An 18,672-nucleotide genomic window follows, 5' to 3' on the forward strand; every position below is an offset into this window, starting at 1 on the left:
TTCCCACCGCGGACCCGGCAGGTGTGACTGCGGCGGTTCACCGGAGGACGGCGGGCAGCTTCTCCCGCTCCGGAGGCCGGATTCACGGAGCGGCTCTGCGGGAAGGAGAAACAAAAGAAAGCCAAAAAAGCCCTAAACAAAGTGCGACACACACACAGACACGCACAGACACACGCAGCAGCCCATGCACATCAGAATCGGGCCCGTCTCGCTGTGCAGGGCCGGGGGAGTCATTGTCTGGGGGAGGGTGACGCTGTTCGCAGCAGCCCTGCGCTGTCAGACGAGGAAGTGAAGCCTCACACGCCCATCTCAGCCCGTCGACCTCGGCCGTTTGTCCGACAGCACAGCGGCTCCGCTCCTCCAACATGCGCCCGCTGTCGGCCGGACGCCGCCGGGAATAAGCTGCAGGACGACGCCGATTTGTCAGGTAGGAGCTTTGAGGCGGACCGGGGACGTGACAGTCCTCCAGACTGTTATTACCGGGAGACTTCCCCGCCGTGGAGGCCTGTCTCCATCTTTTTTTCTGATGATCTGTGGCCTGCTGGCTCGGTGGTATCACCGGCTGCGGGCACCTGCCCGCCCGCCTGCGCGCTGACGGTGCGTGGCTCCGGACCGGCCGAGCCCCCCCATCCAGGACCGCACACGGCCCCCCAGCTCATCGACGCACTGATCTCTCACTCTGCGCTCATTCTACATGCAGAAGAACTTCCACAGTCCGATCACCACTAATAATGAAGATAATGATCATCACGTGCTCCAGTTTGTGCACAGCAACAAAACCTCCACGGGAGGGACGTGCAAAAACAAATGCATGAAATTCAAATATCGGCCCATTTAAATGCGTTTTAAATTACTGCAGCGGATGATTTGGACAAATCTGACTGTGGTTTCACACTGTTGGTGAGAGACATGTGCTCAAATTAAGGGAAAAATAAATTAGAGGAGTCTCAAATACTGTGCAGATGTTTCACATTGTTCTACAGCAGAAAGCTGCTGTTTTCTACATTATCTGAAGATGTATTCATGAAAGACGAACAAGTTTTACTATAAAACACTAAACTTTAAAATGTAATAAACTATGCCTTTGAAATATCAAATTATAATTTTAAGGTAAATAAGAAAGTTTCTCACAGCAAAACCTCCAAAAAAAGAAATGACTATCCACCTCACGTCCCAGTTTCTCCCCTCTCAGATCAGCAAACGTCAGAAAATGACTCCAAACTAAAGTCCAGTTCACTCTGAATTTACTCTGAATTCAGTTTATTTTAACCAAAACTCACATCTGCAGACTTTAAACTCTAAATGTGTCATTTTAATACTCTGAGCAGTCTTTGTTTACTCCGATGTAAAGTGAGTACTCGGCTGCATGTGCAGCTAACAGAACCAAGTGTGCTGCAGCGCACCTTCAGCCTTCACAGAACTTCATTTTGTAAAGAGTTACAACCTGGACAAAGACTTCAATCAGATAATTAATAGGACAGGAATTACCTGAATGTCAGATTGTCTCAATAATAGTTTTCTGCCTCTGTCTTCTTTGAGGAGTGAGAAAATCAGTTTGATGAACGGATATAAGGACGAGAAACTCTGTTGTCAGTTATTATGTGGTTTCCATTGTCCGTGAATTGGCCGACTGTTTTCCTGATGATTTGATGAATGGTTTGTGTAAAGTTTATTGTGTATGTGCTGCGGTGGTGACACACTGTGTCTGTCTGCAGGAGGAGTTTTCTGTTTTGTGGGGTCCGATTGGATTTCTAATCCAACACCAACTGTCACATTATCAAGTCCTCAAAACAAGCCAGAGAGGTCAAGAGCTCACCGAGCTCCAGACAGTTCTGCGTGTTTCACCAGATGAAATGTGTGTTGTAGGGATTTCTTTGAAGGTTTTGTCCAGTAAGAAATCAGTAGTTACTGAGGTTTAAGTGGAGCAACTGGTTTCCTGAAAATTCACCTGAAGTCACTAAAATAAGACGTGAAAAATTAAAAACTCCTCCTCCGTCTGAGTCATTCTGCGATGTTCCCCGATTCCATTTTCACTACAAAGAGAACCAGCAGAACCGCTGAAGGACCAAAGAACAAACTTTAATGGGTTCGTCTTCGGTTTGAATCAGCCGTTTTTGTCCTGACGTGTCTCTGATGGTCCGTCTGTCCGTCTGTCCCTCAGTGAGCTCCAGAGTTGAAGGATGGACCGGGAGCTGGTTCGTCAGACCGCATCAGACCACGGAGAGGCCACCAATGGAACCAGCCCTCAGCCCGACTCCTCCATCCCCACCACCCCCACCCCTCCTCGGCTCACCCCCAACCCCATGCTCCTGGACTCCCCTGCCCCTACGCTGACCCCCACCACCTCCTCCCCTCCTCCCCCTCTCACCCCGGCTCCGTCCGTCTCTGTGTCTCACAGCCCGAAGGCGGCGGTGACGGCAGCGTCTCCCCACATCCTGGTCCCCGCTCCGCCTAAACTCACCTCCACTGCCACCCCCACCCTCCGTACGTATTCTCGCCCCATCCTGCCCTCCCCAGGCGGCGCCTCCAAATCATCTCCTGCCTCACAGACCTCCGCCTCCTCCTCTCTCTCCTCCTCTTCCTCCTCCCTTGCTGTAGCCACCGCCTCCCCCCTCATCTCCTCTTCTTCTGCAACACACGTCAGCACCACCATGTCCACCAAGACCTCCACCACCCTGACCAACGGGAACACCAGGCCCGTGTCCACGCCGACCTCCACACCAATCACGCCCTTTCACACGCCAGCCAGTCCACCTGGCCGACAGGTAGCCCCGAAGACACCTTACATCTCTCTGTTCACATGTCTGACTTTGTGTTTCTAGTTTAAATGGTGTGGGAAGTTAAAACGTCCTCATATTTCGTTATTTTTGCTGAATTCAATAAGAAATCTGCTCCTTTTGGTTCCTCATATTCTGTCTGAGTATCTCACTGTCACGCCGACTGAACCAGAGGAATTCTGGTCCACAGTGCGTCGTTTTAACACGACAAAGCAGCAGCATGATCCAGGCTGATGAAAATGTGGATGCTTCAGTTATCGCTGCGTGCTCAGAGTGGTCGGTGGTGCAGGCAGCGCCCTGCGGACTTTTTATTGGCCTGAGATTTCTCAGTTTGGGAGGAGGACCTGCAGACGTTCCAAAAGTGAAACTGTAAATTCTTGGACGGTGCCAGATCAGAACATCTGTCTGAACATCGGGGTTAATGCTTGGATTAGTTTTATTTTATTGTTTCTGAAACCAAAATCTTTGGCTGATTACAGACAATAATCCCTTTAATGCTTTCAGCGTATTGATAGAGAACCAGACGGAGGTCCACCTGTTCAGGACAGTCGCAGAGAGCATCTGAGTGATTTGACGTCCTGATGTGGAGGACAAACTGTGTGGTTGCTGTCTGACTCTGTCAGTCGGGGGGTTCCTCTGTTTGCTTTCATCTGAGCTTGTTTCACATCCTCACACTCGTCACGTGTCTCTGGCTTTGTTTGCCGTGACCACAAAGTATACACACACCCAAAACAACACAACCACTGACGCACACTAAACATCTTTGCAGTAACCTGGATAACCGAGGTGGAAGAGAGAGGGCCCATTAGTTTGTAAGCGACTACTTTGATGTCTCGACTTGTTGTCAGCCATCTTGTTGTTGTCTCACAGACTGTGTCAGTCACACTGTAGCCACGCCCCCTAATCCAGCATGATTTATGGTGTAGTTTCATCTAAATGGGACCATCATTTAAAAATTAAACCTCACAACGAAGACCACTGGGTGTATAAAGGAGTCAGATTGGATTGAAGTCTATGGGAAAACAGCTTTTTAAGGAGATGAAATAAAACACTGTCCTTCTGAAACTCATCCTTAATTGCCCCCTCCTCCCCTTCCCTCCCTCCTCTTGTTTCCAGGTATCACAGACTCTTCCCGGGGGCACACCTGGTCTTGTGCGAGCCAATCAGAGCCCTTCCCCCGTCAGGCAGAGGGTTTCCCAGCAGACACTGCTCCTAGGGAAAGGTCTCAAAGGGTCTGGCCAAGACCAGGTGCTGCTCCGAGCTCAGATGGTAAACACACACACACACACACACATTTCCACAGAGTTCTGCCTGTAATCTGAAGCTGAAGAGGTGACCGGTATTAAAATGAGGCAGCGGCGTGTCTGAGCAGAATGTTCTTCAGACATTTTTTAGTTTAATGCTTCACACACACACACACACACACACAAACACACTTTCAGTTCTTTCTGTGATCAGACTTTGTCTCCTATGTTTCCTTTCCCATTTCCTTCTCTCCTTACTTCCCTTCCTGCAGCTGATTCTTACGTCTGCTATGAGACCTTCCCCGTCCTCCTCTTCCTCTTCCTCCTCCTCTTCTTCTACCTCCTCTTCCTCTTCCTCCTCCTCTAATCCTGCTTCAGCTCAGGTGAGCAGCCCAGAATTATAACAATGTCAGGTTTACCTTTAAATGTTTCTTTTCTATGAACTTAAACTAACCAGTTTATATTTGTTATTATTGAAAATTGTATGGGAGGTGAAATCACTTCATCTAAAAATAAATATGATCAGGTCCATAATACAGATGAATTGATTCTATAATTTTTATCTTTTTCGAATTTCGTTGCACTTTGTGTAATGATAATAAAGTCTATTCTATAAATGAATTTCATTTTGATCAATTATATTCACAATGATGTAAATTGATAATAAAAAAGTGTTCCACTTTAACAGCTGCTCAGTTATGATTGGATGGTTGCTCTTTGGGGGCGGGGTCAGGTGAGTAGGTGTGTCTTAGCTCTAACTGAACGTCCTTCTCTGTGTCTCCAGCTCCAGAGCCTCACCCTGAGGCCTCCTCCCCCTGGAGCTCTCACCATCCCCCCCTCCCTCCGCCTGAAGCCGCCATCTTCAGCCCCGCCTCCCCTCTCTCGCCCCCACGCCCCGCTCTTCCCACCTCTCAGGCCTCGACCGCAGCCCAGCACCACAGCAACGGAGAGCCCAACTACGCCCAGCCGCCATCTCTCCGTCCCCCCTCCAAGTAGGTCCCACTGAAGTCTGAATTATTATTATCATCAAACAGATGCAGACACACAGAGAACTGGTTCAGGTTTGGTCCTCACTTCTGTTTTGAAGGACCGCCCCCTCCTTCTGCCCCAGAGTTTCATAATTAACTGAAAATATGCCCCTCCCCATCTCTCTCTCACTCTTACTCAGATACACAGCAGTAACGGATCTGTGTCTGATTGGTTAAAAACAAAACACACCTGTGTATTTGCATATGAAGCAGGAAGTGAGATCAGATCAGAAGTGGTCTCTGGAGACAGCGTTTAAAACCAGGTCTGAGTCTCAGGTAAACGTCCTCCCCTCAGTTTTTACTTATTAGTGTTTTTATTTTCATCTGCTGTTACGTTTATAAAAGGAGACCATGAACTCATCAGGAAAACATTAACTGAGCTAATAAATCAGGGAGAAGGAGGGACATTTTCCCATAGACTTCAACACAGCTGTGTCTCACCTTTCCTTTCTTCCACCTGCAGCTCTCTACTCTCCGGTCCGAGCCGTCCCTCTGAGGCCCCGCCTTTATTCTCCGAACGGCCACAGAGTGGCGTCGCCTCGACAAACCTCGACCCTCCAACCAATCGCTGCTGCTCCTTCCGGTCAGGCTCCTCCCATCGGCGGACCGCTGGCCGGACTGAAGAGTTGTGCGTTATCTCAAACCATGCTGGGCTCTGGCCAATCCCAGCACAGCTCCCTGTCTGTGACCAATCCCATGTCTGCTTCTTCCCAGTTCGAGCGCTCGCCGTCTGCCGCCAGGCAGCTGCAGATCATCGCTCTGTCTTCGGGGCGCCAGCCTCAGCCTGGAACGTACGCCCACACGGCGGTGCAGTCACCGCCATCTCCGCCTCCCGTCAGTGAGCCGCCTGAGGTTTCCAGCCAATCAAAGAGGACTTTGAGCAGTGAAGATGTGCTTCCTGTTCCTCTGAACCCCTCAGTGCCAAAAACCAGCTCTCCTCTGCCCTCGCCCCCGTCTCTCCTCAGTCCCGCCTCTCCTCCAGGTCAGGCTGGACCTCAAACACAGACTCTGGTCCAGAAAGGAGAGGCGAAGGATGGCGAGGAGCAGAGGGAGAGAGGGCGAGGGGTGAGACAGGGAGTCAGAGACGAGGGGGGTAAAGACCTGAGGACGGACAGAGACGACCAAAGAGAGACGGCGAAGGAGGAGAAGCAGAGACTCACGACTGAGAAGAAAATCAGTCCGAAGGAGCAGGAACAGGAAGTCGAGGTCACCAGAGAGGAAGAGCAGATGGACGTGACAGAGGAAGGACAGAGCGACGGAGACAGGAGAGACGAGGAGAGGAAGATGGAGGAGGAGGAAGAGGAGGAGGAGGAGGCTGCCATGGACCAGACCGAGAAGTTCCCCAGCCGTCAGCCCCAGAACACAGATCCTGTCCCAGACCAGGACTCCGTTAAAGACTCCAGCTTGGAATCCAAACCCATCCTGGATCTTACCTCAGTCCAGAGCTCAGCCCAGAGCTCAGCCCCCGCCCCAGCTCCGGTCCCGGTCCCCGCTCCAGTCTCGGAGGTCCCCGTCCAGAATCAGAGGGTCCAGGAGCCTCAGCGAGACCTCCAGCCCGTCAGTCAGGAGGACTTCTGTGAGAACATGTCCACCCAGTCGGACAACCAGTCAGGTACCTGGATCCACATCTGCAGACCCGAGCGCTCCAACCGCAGCGGTTCTTAAATTTCACTGCTGCTGAAGGAAACACTAAAAAGCTAAATCCAGTTTGACATAAAAATATCAGGCCATCATCATAAACCGAAAACATTAAAATGTCTGAGTGATGTAAACCAAATGAGATGGTTTGTGCTCTGTCTTCCAGCTCTGTCCAGCCTCTCCTCTCAGTCTCCCCCCTCCTCTCCCTTCATCACCCCCCTGGCAGAAAACCCTCCCCCCCTCCTCCCCGCTCAGCCGGTCCACCCCACCGAGCTCGGCCTGTCGCGCCATGAGCCCGAGAAGGTTGACAAAGTGGTTGAGGAGCCGCGTCACCCGGCCGAGGCCGAAGCCGAGACCGCGGGCCAGTCGGAGGACGAGTCGGAGAGCTTCGGCCAATCGCTGAGCAGCCCCTGGGAGCCGAAGGAGTGGCCTGAGGGGCGGCAGGTTCTGACACACCTGGTGGAGGGATTCGTCATCCAGGAGGGGCTCCAACCGTTTCCTGTACGGACACACGGCGTTAATACGAGCTCAGATTTCCACACATTATAAATATTACTCAATTTGAGCTTCTGTTATTAATGATTCATTTAATGTTCTGGATTAGTTTGAAGCTTAAAGGACAGAGCGCCAACTAAGACGGGAAATCAACATGAATCCATAAATCTTTAGTCTGTAAAATGGAAACCTCCTCATATGTCTTCAAACAAAAGAATCACAGATCAAATGGATTTTTACCAAACCTGTGATGAAATTCAGTGTTTATCCAACGTAAATAAAATGAATTTTTTTGCAGGTGAACCGCTCGTCCCTGCTGGTCCCAGAACAGGTGGCCAAACCGCAGGAAGTGAACGGGACCAATGGCAGAGCGGCGCTGCCTGTGACGGACGTGATGAAACCGTCCGAGCACTCCACCGACTCTGACGAGGAGGGAGGAGACACGGACGACCCCGGGACCAGTAAGACCTCTAAACCTTCAGTCTGCTGATCTGTGAGAAATATTAAAATAACAGAATCAAGTCAAACAGGAAAGATCAGCCGGTCTGATCCAGACCAGACTGTCCCAGACATTTTCAGACCAAGGACCACTAAAATTAAACTCCCCAAAGTCCACAAAACCAACAGAGCTGCTGCTGTTGTGAGCTGGAATGGAAAATCTTTTTTTTTTTGTGTGTATTTAGATGTTTTTGGATCAGCGACAAAGCAGAAAAAGCATTTAGATCAGATTAGAAAAGCAGAATGATAAAAAACAAAAACAGAGCTCTCATCCACTCAGTCCTGTATTTATGATGTGTGACAACACAATACCATCGCTTCATGTTCAAAAACACAAACTGTTGACTAATGAAGCTAAATGAGTCATTTTCACCCGTTTCTGATCATTTGGGAACTGAGCTGAAAACAAAGGTTCAAAACTAATTTTCATTTTCTCTCTACAATCATTTCACACACATTTTAGAAGCTGCTGAAAGGTAAACTGTCAGTAACAGTAACAGCAGGTCATCGGGTCAGTTCGTGAATTATTTTTGGGATGATTCACTGAAGTTGTGTATGTTGAAATCATCGTCTGATCGTTGACATTATTTCAGTGTGTGCAGCTTTTGCTGACCATGACCATGTTTGTGTGCCGCTCAGGGTCGGGCCACCGGGATCGAACGGTGCTCCACTGTCAGTTCTGCGGGAAGAGAGGCCACGCACACAACTTCATGCGGTCCAAGCGCTTCTGCTCCACTTCCTGTGCACGCGGGTGAGGCCTGATTTCACCAGCTACAAACTTAAACCAGACGAGTGCAGCGTCACGTGACGTTCGTCAGAGACGCAGCTTGTTGTGTGTTTGTGAGTGTTGTTGGCAGGATGTGGTGCAGAGATGCGCAGGTGTGGATTATAGATATGAGTGTGTATCAAAGCAGCAGAATGAGGAAGCCTCACCACGAGTGTCGTTGTCTCTGTCAGGTTTAACGTCCGTCTGACGAAGCGTCTGCGGGCGCTGAGTGCAGGCGGCCGCTCCGAGAGGCCTCGACCGGCTCTGAACAGGGCCGAGTCCGTCCCAGGGAAACCTCTGTTACTGCGCCTGGTACGGACCCTGAACGCACCACCCCTTAAAACCGCTCCACAACTCATATTATCTCACAACTCTGAAATATTTACCACAAATTCACTTCATCATTTCTTGTGTTTTGATGACTTTTGAAGGGAGTTTGATTTGTGGAGTGAAAACCTTCCTCTATCAGTTGCTGCAGTTTTTAGACTCAGCATGTGAACATTTGGTTCCTTCTAATTTTGGTCATATTATTTCTGGCAGCATTCAGACAATGATGCTGCAAAACTTCATCAGATCAGAGGCAGGTATAAAGAATCCAACCCAACAGTCCAAATAGTCCAAGTCAGAATATAACTGATGAACAAACTGAGGTTTCTTTCATTCAGTGAAAAGAGAAGCGGCTCAGCTGCCACATTCACTCAAATATTTCCATCATTTCATAATTTGTGATAAAACACTCTACTTCCTCCTACTTCATGTCTATTTGGCAGCTTTTCATTTTTTGTTTGTACAGCACTAAATAAATGAGCTGCTCAACAGAAATTAAGCGATTAAAAAGCACAAACACACACACAGTTCCCTGAGGACTGAATTACAAACAATAACAATAACAGGAAGTGAGGAAACACCAAGCATCAGTAAGCAAAGAAAAAAACTTTGAAAATGTTGTATCATCTATTAATAACATTATGATATAAAAGTGTGTTTAAAGCAGAATCAAAACAGAAATAAAGGTGCTATAAATGTAAATCACCAATATTAGTTATTAAAAAGAAAATGATGCATGTGAGACGCTGTGAGTGTAAACACAAAGCTCCGAAGGCTGATAAAGTTTTTACCTTTCAGATTAAGATTTTAGATAAAAACGTTAGAGCAGTTTTTTCTTGTCACCCATTTTTCTGCAGAAGAAGAATGAGCACGTACTTGAATGTGTTAATACGTCATTTATTCAGATTTTTGGGTTAATAAAGTTGAAGCTGGATCTCACCTGTCTTCTCACCTGCAGCCTCGTGATCTGTGGAGCGCCGGCCGGCGTGAGAAGGAGGGAAAGGAGACGGTGGCGGCGGCGGAGGAGGACGAGGAGGACGAGGACGAAGACGAGGACATGGTGGGAGGAGGGGAGGAGGAAGACGACGATGATGGAGGAGAGGAGGACCCTGCTGTCGCCATGACGACGAGGATGGGGCATCGGGCAGCTCGTAGAGCGCGGAGGGCGTCTGCGCCCGCCATGACCACGTCCACACCCACAACTACGTTCAAACCCGCCCCCTCCCAGTGGAGCGTGGAGGAAGTCACCGCTTTCATACACACACTGCCAGGTGAACGTTGAACGCACACAGACACACACAGGATGTTAATTTGTCACAGATGAGGCTCCTCCTCATTCAGCTCTTTGATTTACACCAACACTCCAGTGTGTTAATCCTCAGCAGATGCCTTTCACAAAACGCTGAGTGGAACGAGCTAATGAGGTGATGAGTTCGCCGTCAGTCACTGACAAACATCTGGAGCCTCTTATTCTGAAGTTCACTTCATTTGTAGAGAAGGTGGCCCCGCCCCCTAACCACTCCCCTCCTTCCTGCTCTGTTTCCAGCTAAATTTAATCATGTTGTGTTGAAGATTTCAAACTAGAGACTGAGACCATAAACTGATCAGGAAAGCTGATGAATCAGGGAGGAGGAGCGACATTTTCCCATACACTTCAACACAATCTGCTCAGCTCTAAAATGTGCCCTTGTCTTTGCTCAGGCTGCAGCGATGTAGCGGAGGCTTTCAGGCTGCAGGAGATCGATGGCCAGGCTCTGCTGCTGCTGACCGAAGACCATCTGATGACCAGCATGAACATCAAACTAGGACCGGCTCTGAAGATCTGCGCTCACATCAACAGCCTGAAGAACCAGTGAGGAGCCAGGAGGACGTCCGAGGGCAATAAAGATGAAGGAGAACAGAATTTAAAGAACGACAGAACAAAGTCACAAACAGAGCCTGAAGGTAATCCATGTGATTATAAAAGTAGGCGTGGCCTTAGACAGGAAGAGGAGGCGAGCAGGAGGACCAAGAAGTTTCATCCGTTTTGGACGCTCTGACTGTAGCAGATGACGGGGTGGGGGGGTGGGGGGTTTTGTAACTTTGTGTATATTTTACATGCCGCTGGAGAGTGTAAATTTGAAGCTATTTCACGAAGGATTTTGAACATTTAATATATAAAAATTTGTCTATTTAGTTTTTTTAGAATGTGACGTCAATGACAAATCTATTCAGTAGCTAACATAACCGGTGTGTGTAAAAGAAATAAAAAAAATAATAACAACAACAATACGTAGACTTTGTAAGTGATTAATGAAAGTTTAATGTTTTATATCACTATATTCTGTGGATTTAAAAAAAGTCACTATCAGGGTAGAGACTGGTGTCTTTAATCGTCACATTTTTATGGTATCCTGCTTGAAATTATTTAATAAATGAATAATTAATCAAAGAAGGAGTTTTATCTGATTGTTGGAGGTGACCAGGAGGGGGCGCTTTGAGGCAGTTACCAAACTTGATTTGAATGCAGCTCTGAAAGTTCCCTCCTGCTGCTGAACCTCAGATCTGAACCTGATCCAGATCTCAGCAGGTCTGGTTCGGGTTAGAGTCTCCTGCTCAGACTCTCTCTGATTGGTTGAGTCGTTGGACCGATGGGTTTGTTTTTCACCACACCCAAACATAAATCTGATTCTGGGCATTTTTCTGCACATCAGCTCGAAGACACTGAGGATTTCTCTCCATGTGGACGTTTTTAGAAGGATTTTATGCGACTTTTTAAAATTTAATTTAAATATCTTTGTGGTTATCACTGCCTGTTTTTTTTTATTTTTTTTTATTCCAGTTTTCATTTTTATGAACTAATTAGAGAAGAACTCGCAGGTTTTTTGGCCTTTAGTTGTGGTCTTCTGGATTGCAGGAAGGTAGATATTTTTATTCGGTTGTTTTCGGAGTGGAAACATGGCCCACATGTGCAGGCAGCTGACCGGGAGCGTGGCGAGCAGCGTGGGCTGGGTGGGGGTCATCGTGGCCACGGCCACCAACGACTGGGTCCGCACCTGCGACTACACGGTGGCCACATGTGTCCGCATGGACGAGCTCGGCTCCAGGGGCCTCTGGGCCGAGTGTGTTATCTCCCCGGCCCTGTACCACTGTGTGGCCCTGAACCAGATCCTCACTCTGCCAGGTGAGAGCGGGCCGTGAATGGATGATCGTGACTAACTGAAACTAACTGACTCACTTCAAATGACTGAATGAGAAATGATCAGTTTCTAATAATGTAATCATGTCTTGGTGTGTGTCTGTGTGCGTATAGCTCTACATGTCAAGTTGTGTTGACACTTTTAAACCAAACAGATGCTTCGGTGATAAAACCAGCTTCTCTCTCTGCCTCTCTCAGCGTACGTGCAGACGTCCCGTGCCCTGATGATCTGCGCCTGTCTCCTCGGTCTTCCTGCCATGTTGCTCGTCCTCATGGCCGCTCCCTGTATCCGTCTGCAGAACGACAGCTCGGCCGCCAAGCTGCAGCGAGGGAGAGTGGGAGGAGCCCTGTTCATCCTGATGGGTGAGAGACACACACAATAATACTCCAGTTCTGGTGGTTCTGGTTTTCGAGGACAGTAGTCTGTCCCAGCCGGCGCAGGACGACAGGGTCAGGGGGGTCAGGGTCTGTCAGCTGAGGCGCCGTCCTGTGGACGGAGGCTGGTGTTTCCAGATGTTATGTCTGTCCTGTCCTCTGTCTCTGTGCCTCCTCCAGCCGTCTGCGGCATCATATCGACCGTCTGGTTCCCCGTCGGCGTCCATCACAGCGAAGGCCTGATGTCCTTCGGTTTCTCTCTCTACGCCGGCTGGGTCGGCTCCGCCCTCTGCCTCATCGGCGGCTCAGTGATTCTGTGTTGCCAAGGCAACGACCCCAGGACCCCGGGCAGAGAGAACAGCTTCTACTACTCCAGACAGCGAGGTACGGCCACGCCAATGGACCGCCCCGCCAACCACGCCAAGAGCGCCATGGTGTGAGGCGCACTCCTCCATTTCTCCATTTAATGGACTCTATGTGTAACCATAGAAACCGTCTGTAGAATAAATGATGATGATGTTCATACAACTCAGCAGTTTTCACCATTGTACTTCCCCCAGACAGGGAGGGAAGTTTGTGTTCCTGTTGAACCGACCGTGACACAAATCAAGTTAAACTCTTCCTGTCTGAAGTCAGATCACACCAACATCTTCATTATACTTCAGTTTTATTTCCTGTTTTGTCTCATTTTCTTCATATGTTCATGCTTTTTTCCTGAAGAAGTAAAGAGAACAAAAACTAAGGTAACCTTCTATCATTTAATCTTAATCAATATGTATTAGCTGTATCTTTTTTTGACTTGTGTGTCCTTTAATAAAAAACTCAAATCAGTCTCAGTATCATTTCATCTCAAAGACACATTTATTCATAAAACACAAAGAAAAACATCCGCTTGAAGTCAGTTTGTTGTTGCTGAGTTAACGTCTTATTACTGTAAATATTATCCACCCAAACAACATGACAGAAAAAATGAAGACGTTCAGAGGAGCTGACACGCTCCAACAACTGTTAACAAAACGCACAAACTCACTGTGAGGCGTTCAGGGTCATCAACCTGCTGGGCCATCTGACTTCTGACTGGATGATACAAGCTGGCAGGTTTCCTGCGAAGACTTCTGTTGTGAAATGTGACGCATCGTTTCTCTGACCGGTGAAGAAACGTTAGCACAAATTACAAACAGTTGGATTCATCAGTTAAAACTTTGAATGAATCTGATTCACAACGATAATCGTCGGTGGTCGGACGCCAAAACTCTCTCACGTTATAATCTACTGAACATGGCGTCTCTGTCCAGAGGAATTGTGGGTAGCAAACTGTGACACAGGAAGAGAAGCATTAACGGGCTGCAGGTGTGCAGGTTTATGTCTCGTCAGAATGTTAACTGGACCGGGTCAAAACCTCCAGTCCAGTCGTCCGTCCTCAGTCCTCCTCTTCGCCTGCATCAAAGCCGTGATTGGTCCTTCCCTTGGACCTGCTCGAGTACTGGCCTCCCGCTCCGGACTGGTATCCATACTGGTCACCGGCGGCCTCCTCCTGGTCCCCGTCCTGGTGCCGGTAGTGGTATCCCCGCTCCTCCGGGGCAGACCAGCCCTGGTAGGGTTCCTGGTCTTGGTCCTGGGGGTAAAGGTCGTCGTCGGGGGAGATGGAGTCGTCCAGGTGCTCGTCGTAGCGTTGGTAGGAGCTGGTGTGCGCCTGCTGCTCGCGGGCCTTCAGCTCCAGCGTGCTGTTCCAAACGCCGTAACAGACGTAGATCAGCAGACCTGAGGATGGACAGACGGTTTCTGTTAACTCCGGCAGAGACTCCGTCCACCTGAGGACGGTCACATTCAACCATCTGTCCGCCAGATGTTCACCAAAAAACAACAAACACTGTCATTTCAGTAGATTTTTGACTATCAGACAGTTCGGAGCTGTTGGCTGATCTGAAGGACAGAAACAGATGAGTCAGTGTGAAATAAACCTGATGCTGCTGCAGAGAAACTGAAACCAGATGTTTTCTGTTCATGTAACTTCATTTAAGAGCACGGCGACGAGAGCAGCATGAGAGAAGATCTGCCAGAGGTGACACGGGAACACGTTCAGCCTTTTAGATTCACTATAAGATGTTAGCAAGATATCATATATTCTTCCAGAGTCTCCATGATTAGCATATATCACATAACTGATTCTGTCTGCTCAGTTCAGACCCAGAAAACCAGAACTAACTACAAACACACTCTGAAAGTTTCCTTCTCCACAGAAAAGTTCCTCTCATGTGTTATTTCTGTCTTTATCTGATCAGGAGTTCTGCTCATTAATGATGAAAAACCAGCTTTTAAAAACACAACTGTTGTTCTGAATCACCCTCTTTTCCGGGTCAGTCCATTACAGGACCAACACACAGAGACAGAGACCAACAACCACTCACACTCAGACCTTCGGATGTCTTACTTAATGAAGAAAGCTTTAACTCACCAATGAGGCACCAGATGGTGAACCTGGTCCAGGTGAGCGGAGACAGTTTGAGCATGAGGTAGCTGTTGACCAATATGGCCGCCGCAGGGACGAAGGGCACACATGGCGCCATGTAAGGCAGACGCCGCACACTCTCAGGCTGCTGCAGGATCACGATTAAAAGCTTTGCCATGGAGGCCGCCATCAGTGCAGCCATCAGGCCGGAAAACACCGCCCCACCTCCCGTTCCCTGCTCCACGCCAAATATGACAGTGGACCAGAGGAAGAAGGACATGAGGAAGAGGAGGAGGGTGCACCGGGTCACGGTGCGGCCGGTGGCAGGGGTGGGCCGGGCCGATGCGTCTGGCATTCCCAGCCGCATCCGCAAGGTGTAGTAGTGACCTCCCAGAAGCCTTTTCAGCAACGAGGTGTGGCCTGTGTGGAAATCAGACCCCTCTCCTTCTCCTTCAGTCCCGCCATCGTGGTAGGACGAGGATCCATCTCCATCTGGCCTTTCGATCAGGATCTGGCCGTCCTTCGTTGGCGCCGCTCCGTCCTCCTCGGAGTTAAACTGGTGTGTGTCGGCCTGGTCGTCCGGCTGGTAGCGCAGCAGCAGCACACACACACTGACCAGAGTGTAGGCCAGCAGAGTGCCGATGGACATCATCTCAATGAGATCCCGGAGGCTCACCAGCAGAGCGAGGACGGCGGCGAAGCTCCCCGACACCACACAGGCCACAGTGGGAGTGTGCGTGAACGCCGACACATGTGAGAGGAACCTGTGGACGTGTTCAGAGCTCCAGAACTCAGTACGAACACATTCAGACAGGTGTGTTTGTGTGTCGGACGCCGTCTCACCGGAACAGCAGGCCGTCCCGGGACATGGCGTAGATCACCCTCGGCATCGGGAACAACGAGCCCAGCAGGGAGACGGTGAGTCCGGCGATGGAGCCCACGGCCACGATGTACTTCCCCCACAGGAAGCCGTGCACCGCAAACATTTCCATGAGGGGAGCCGAGCCGTCGATCAGGTCGTAGGGAACCATCAGAGTCAGGATCACACTCACCTGGACAAGGACGGTCAACCAAAGGTCAGCTGTTCTCATTCTGGAGGAGCTGCTGAAAGTGAACATCCTCCAACAGCCATAAAAGAAACTGGACTGAAAGAGGAGGAGCTGCTTTTGGGGTTCACTTTTTCGTATCGACCTGCCATCCAATTGCACAAAATGCTTCTTGTTTATTGTGGTAAAACGTTGTGCGTCAGACTTTCACCTCAAACCTTCCTGAAGATGACAGAGCAGCTAACAAATCTCAAAAACGGAGCTGGAGAATTTCTTTAAGTTATTTCATGTTCTGACCATTTAACAGACCGACTACTGACCGACACATAGGCGGTGAGGCAGGTGACCAGCGAGGCTGTGATGGCGTAGGGGATGGAGGTGTTGGCGTTTTTCGCCTCCTCTCCTGTCGTCGCGATGATGTCGAAGCCAATGAAGGCGTAGAAACAGGTCGCTGCTCCCTGCATCACCTGAACAGATACAAGAGATCACTTTCTTTCAACACCTCGAATCCAGCGCAGACCTAATCCACACTGGACCAAACGGGTTCAAGGTCTCACCCCTGACCAGCCGTAGGGCAGGAAGTTGCTGCCCTCCCAGTTTTTGGCGGAGAGGAAGAAGAGTCCGGCGATGATCATGAAGACCCAGACCACCAGGTTGACCACGTTGAGGACGTTGTTGAAGCCCACCGAGTTACGCACCCCGAAAGCGATGATGACGGTCACCAGCAGGGCGATGAAGAGGGCCAGCAGGTCCGGGTACGTGGCCTCACCTTTACCTGTGGCAGACCGACACAACAACAACAACACAGAGTTTGTATGGAAAAGTAAACACAACGAGGAGCAGCCACCCTGACCGTACTGACCAAGCCCTCTGAGCGTGCCCAGGTGTGCAATCATGTAGTTACTGATGCTATGATTGGCCAGAGAGTCGAACATGCTGCTGAGAGCTGACGCCCCCGCCGCTGTGCCGATCAGGTACTCCAGGATCAAGTTCCAGCCGATGAAAAACGCCACAAACTCTCCAACCGTCACGTAGCTGTAGGTGTAGGCGGAGCCCGTCGTTTTGGGCACCCGGACACCAAACTCTGCGTAGCACACGCCTTAAAGGACAGGAAGCATGTGGTCAGGTCCACGTGGGCTCCATGCAGGGAGTCAATGTTCACATTAAACCTTCTCCTAACACTTCCAGATGTCTCACCTGACAAGATGGAGGCCACCGCCGCGATAATGAATGACAGGATGACTCCTGGACCGGCCATGGCCTTGGCGACCAGCCCGGCGACCACATACATCCCCGTGCCAACGCAGCTGCCAACCCCGAGCGACACCAGGTCCACGGTGGTCAGGACCTTGGCCAGCCCGACCTTTGACCCCTCAGCAAGCTCAGTGAGGTCGTCAGCGCCATGAGCCATGGAGCCCAGCGGTTTGGTCCGCAGCAGGCGGGAGACCATGTTGTACCAGGCGTCGCCCACAGAGACCCGGCCCAGCCACGCCGCCATCACTGCAGCTCTTTATGACCTCGATGTGTTAACGTGTTTCTGTCTCCTCCGTCCTTTTATTGCCCTCCATCATTCTTTCGCCGCCATCATCAGCCTCTTCGTCAGCTGTCCTCTTCCTCAGAACTCAGAGTCGGAAAAAACTGTGAAGATCAAAAACCGATAATTAAACCTCATATTCCACAACTTTACCTGCTCAGATGTAGATCAGCAGAGTCTGGGACCGGGACCAGGACCAGGACCAGGACCAGGACCAGGAACACCCAGAATAAACTGAATCCCCTGATGATGACGGGATCAGCTGATCTCTTCACTCACCAGAGCGAGACTCCCCGTTTGAAACATTAATGAGCCCCAGATCCACTTTCACAACGGAGAGGTGAAAAAACTAAACCTGAACCGCCTACAGACCTGAACCGCCTACAGACCTGAACCACCTACAGACCTGAACCACCCACTGACCTGAACCACCCACAGACCTGAACCACCTACAGACCTGAACCACCCACTGACCTGAACCACCTACAGACCTGAACCGCCTACAGACCTGAACCACCCACTGACCTGAACCACCTACAGACCTGAACCACCCACTGACCTGAACCACCTACAGACCTGAACCACCCACTGACCTGAACCGCCTACAGACCTGAACCGCCTACAGACCTGAACCACCCACTGACCTGAACCACCCACTGACCTGAACCACCCACAGACCTGAACCACCCACAGACCTGAACCACCCACAGACCTGAACCACCTACAGACCTGAACCACCCACTGACCTGAACCACCCACAGACCTGAACCACCCACTGACCTGAACCACCTACAGACCTGAACCACCCACTGACCTGAACCACCCACAGACCTGAACCGCCTACAGACCTGAACCACCCACAGACCTGAACCGCCTACAGACCTGAACCACCCACTGACCTGAACCACCTACAGACCTGAACCACCCACTGACCTGAACCACCCACTGACCTGACCCGCCTACCGACCTGAACCGCCTACAGACCTGAACCACCTACTGACCTGAACCGCCTACAGACCTGAACCACCTACTGACCTGAACCACCTACTGACCTGAACCGCCTACAGACCCATTACTGATCCAAACCCACAACTGCGATCAACTGAAGTGAGAGCAGCTGCCCCGTTGAAATTCATCAGAGCAGTGTGTGTGTGTGTGTTTGATATAAACTCACCCGAGTGGACAGGAAGTGACTCGCTGTGTTTCCTCTTGAGCTTCAGAAGGTCGATTCGTCGTCCTCTGCAGGAAATAATGAAGAGAGAGAACGACAGTGTTAAACATCATCAGACCTGAAGTCATGTGACCAAGACGATGAAA

The 18,672-nt window shown here is 50.0% G+C and overlaps 3 protein-coding genes across 4 annotated transcripts; 2 read left to right on the forward strand and 1 right to left on the reverse strand.

Moving 5' to 3' along the window:
• Window positions 1-288: 288 nt before the first annotated feature.
• LOC115060917 (polyhomeotic homolog 3) lies at window positions 289-10,823 on the forward strand. Of its 2 annotated transcripts, XM_029529070.1 has the most exons (14): window positions 289-427; window positions 2,162-2,765; window positions 3,894-4,046; window positions 4,294-4,404; window positions 4,806-5,013; window positions 5,513-6,060; window positions 6,097-6,661; window positions 6,854-6,945; window positions 6,982-7,203; window positions 7,481-7,643; window positions 8,320-8,431; window positions 8,638-8,758; window positions 9,732-10,044; window positions 10,475-10,823. In XM_029529070.1, the coding sequence occupies exons 2-14, from the start codon at window positions 2,181-2,183 to the stop codon at window positions 10,627-10,629; spliced, it is 3,348 nt and encodes a 1,115-aa protein (XP_029384930.1). In that variant the 5' UTR covers window positions 289-427; window positions 2,162-2,180; the 3' UTR covers window positions 10,630-10,823. The 2 variants fall into 2 exon arrangements, with proteins under 2 accessions (XP_029384930.1, XP_029384929.1); XM_029529069.1 differs by lacking the exon at window positions 4,294-4,404 and having other exon boundaries at window positions 5,513-6,661; window positions 6,854-7,188.
• Window positions 10,824-11,674: 851 nt separating this feature from the next.
• On the forward strand, window positions 11,675-13,099 carry cldn11b (claudin 11b). Its single transcript, XM_029529455.1, has 3 exons — window positions 11,675-11,936; window positions 12,150-12,314; window positions 12,507-13,099. Exons 1-3 carry the CDS (start codon window positions 11,711-11,713, stop codon window positions 12,764-12,766), a joined length of 651 nt encoding a protein of 216 aa, XP_029385315.1. The 5' UTR covers window positions 11,675-11,710; the 3' UTR covers window positions 12,767-13,099.
• A 647-nt stretch (window positions 13,100-13,746) lies between these two features.
• Window positions 13,747-17,319, reverse strand: slc7a14b (solute carrier family 7 member 14b). The gene is made up of 7 exons (XM_029529244.1): window positions 17,019-17,319; window positions 16,684-16,920; window positions 16,379-16,596; window positions 16,142-16,288; window positions 15,619-15,827; window positions 14,782-15,539; window positions 13,747-14,087 (listed from the first exon to the last, which is right to left on the reverse strand). The coding sequence occupies exons 1-7, from the start codon at window positions 17,317-17,319 to the stop codon at window positions 13,747-13,749; spliced, it is 2,211 nt and encodes a 736-aa protein (XP_029385104.1).
• Window positions 17,320-18,672: the final 1,353 nt, after the last annotated feature.

Source organism: Echeneis naucrates, chromosome 20, assembly GCF_900963305.1.
Source record: "Echeneis naucrates chromosome 20, fEcheNa1.1, whole genome shotgun sequence".
Taxonomy (NCBI): Eukaryota; Metazoa; Chordata; class Actinopteri; order Carangiformes; family Echeneidae; genus Echeneis; species Echeneis naucrates.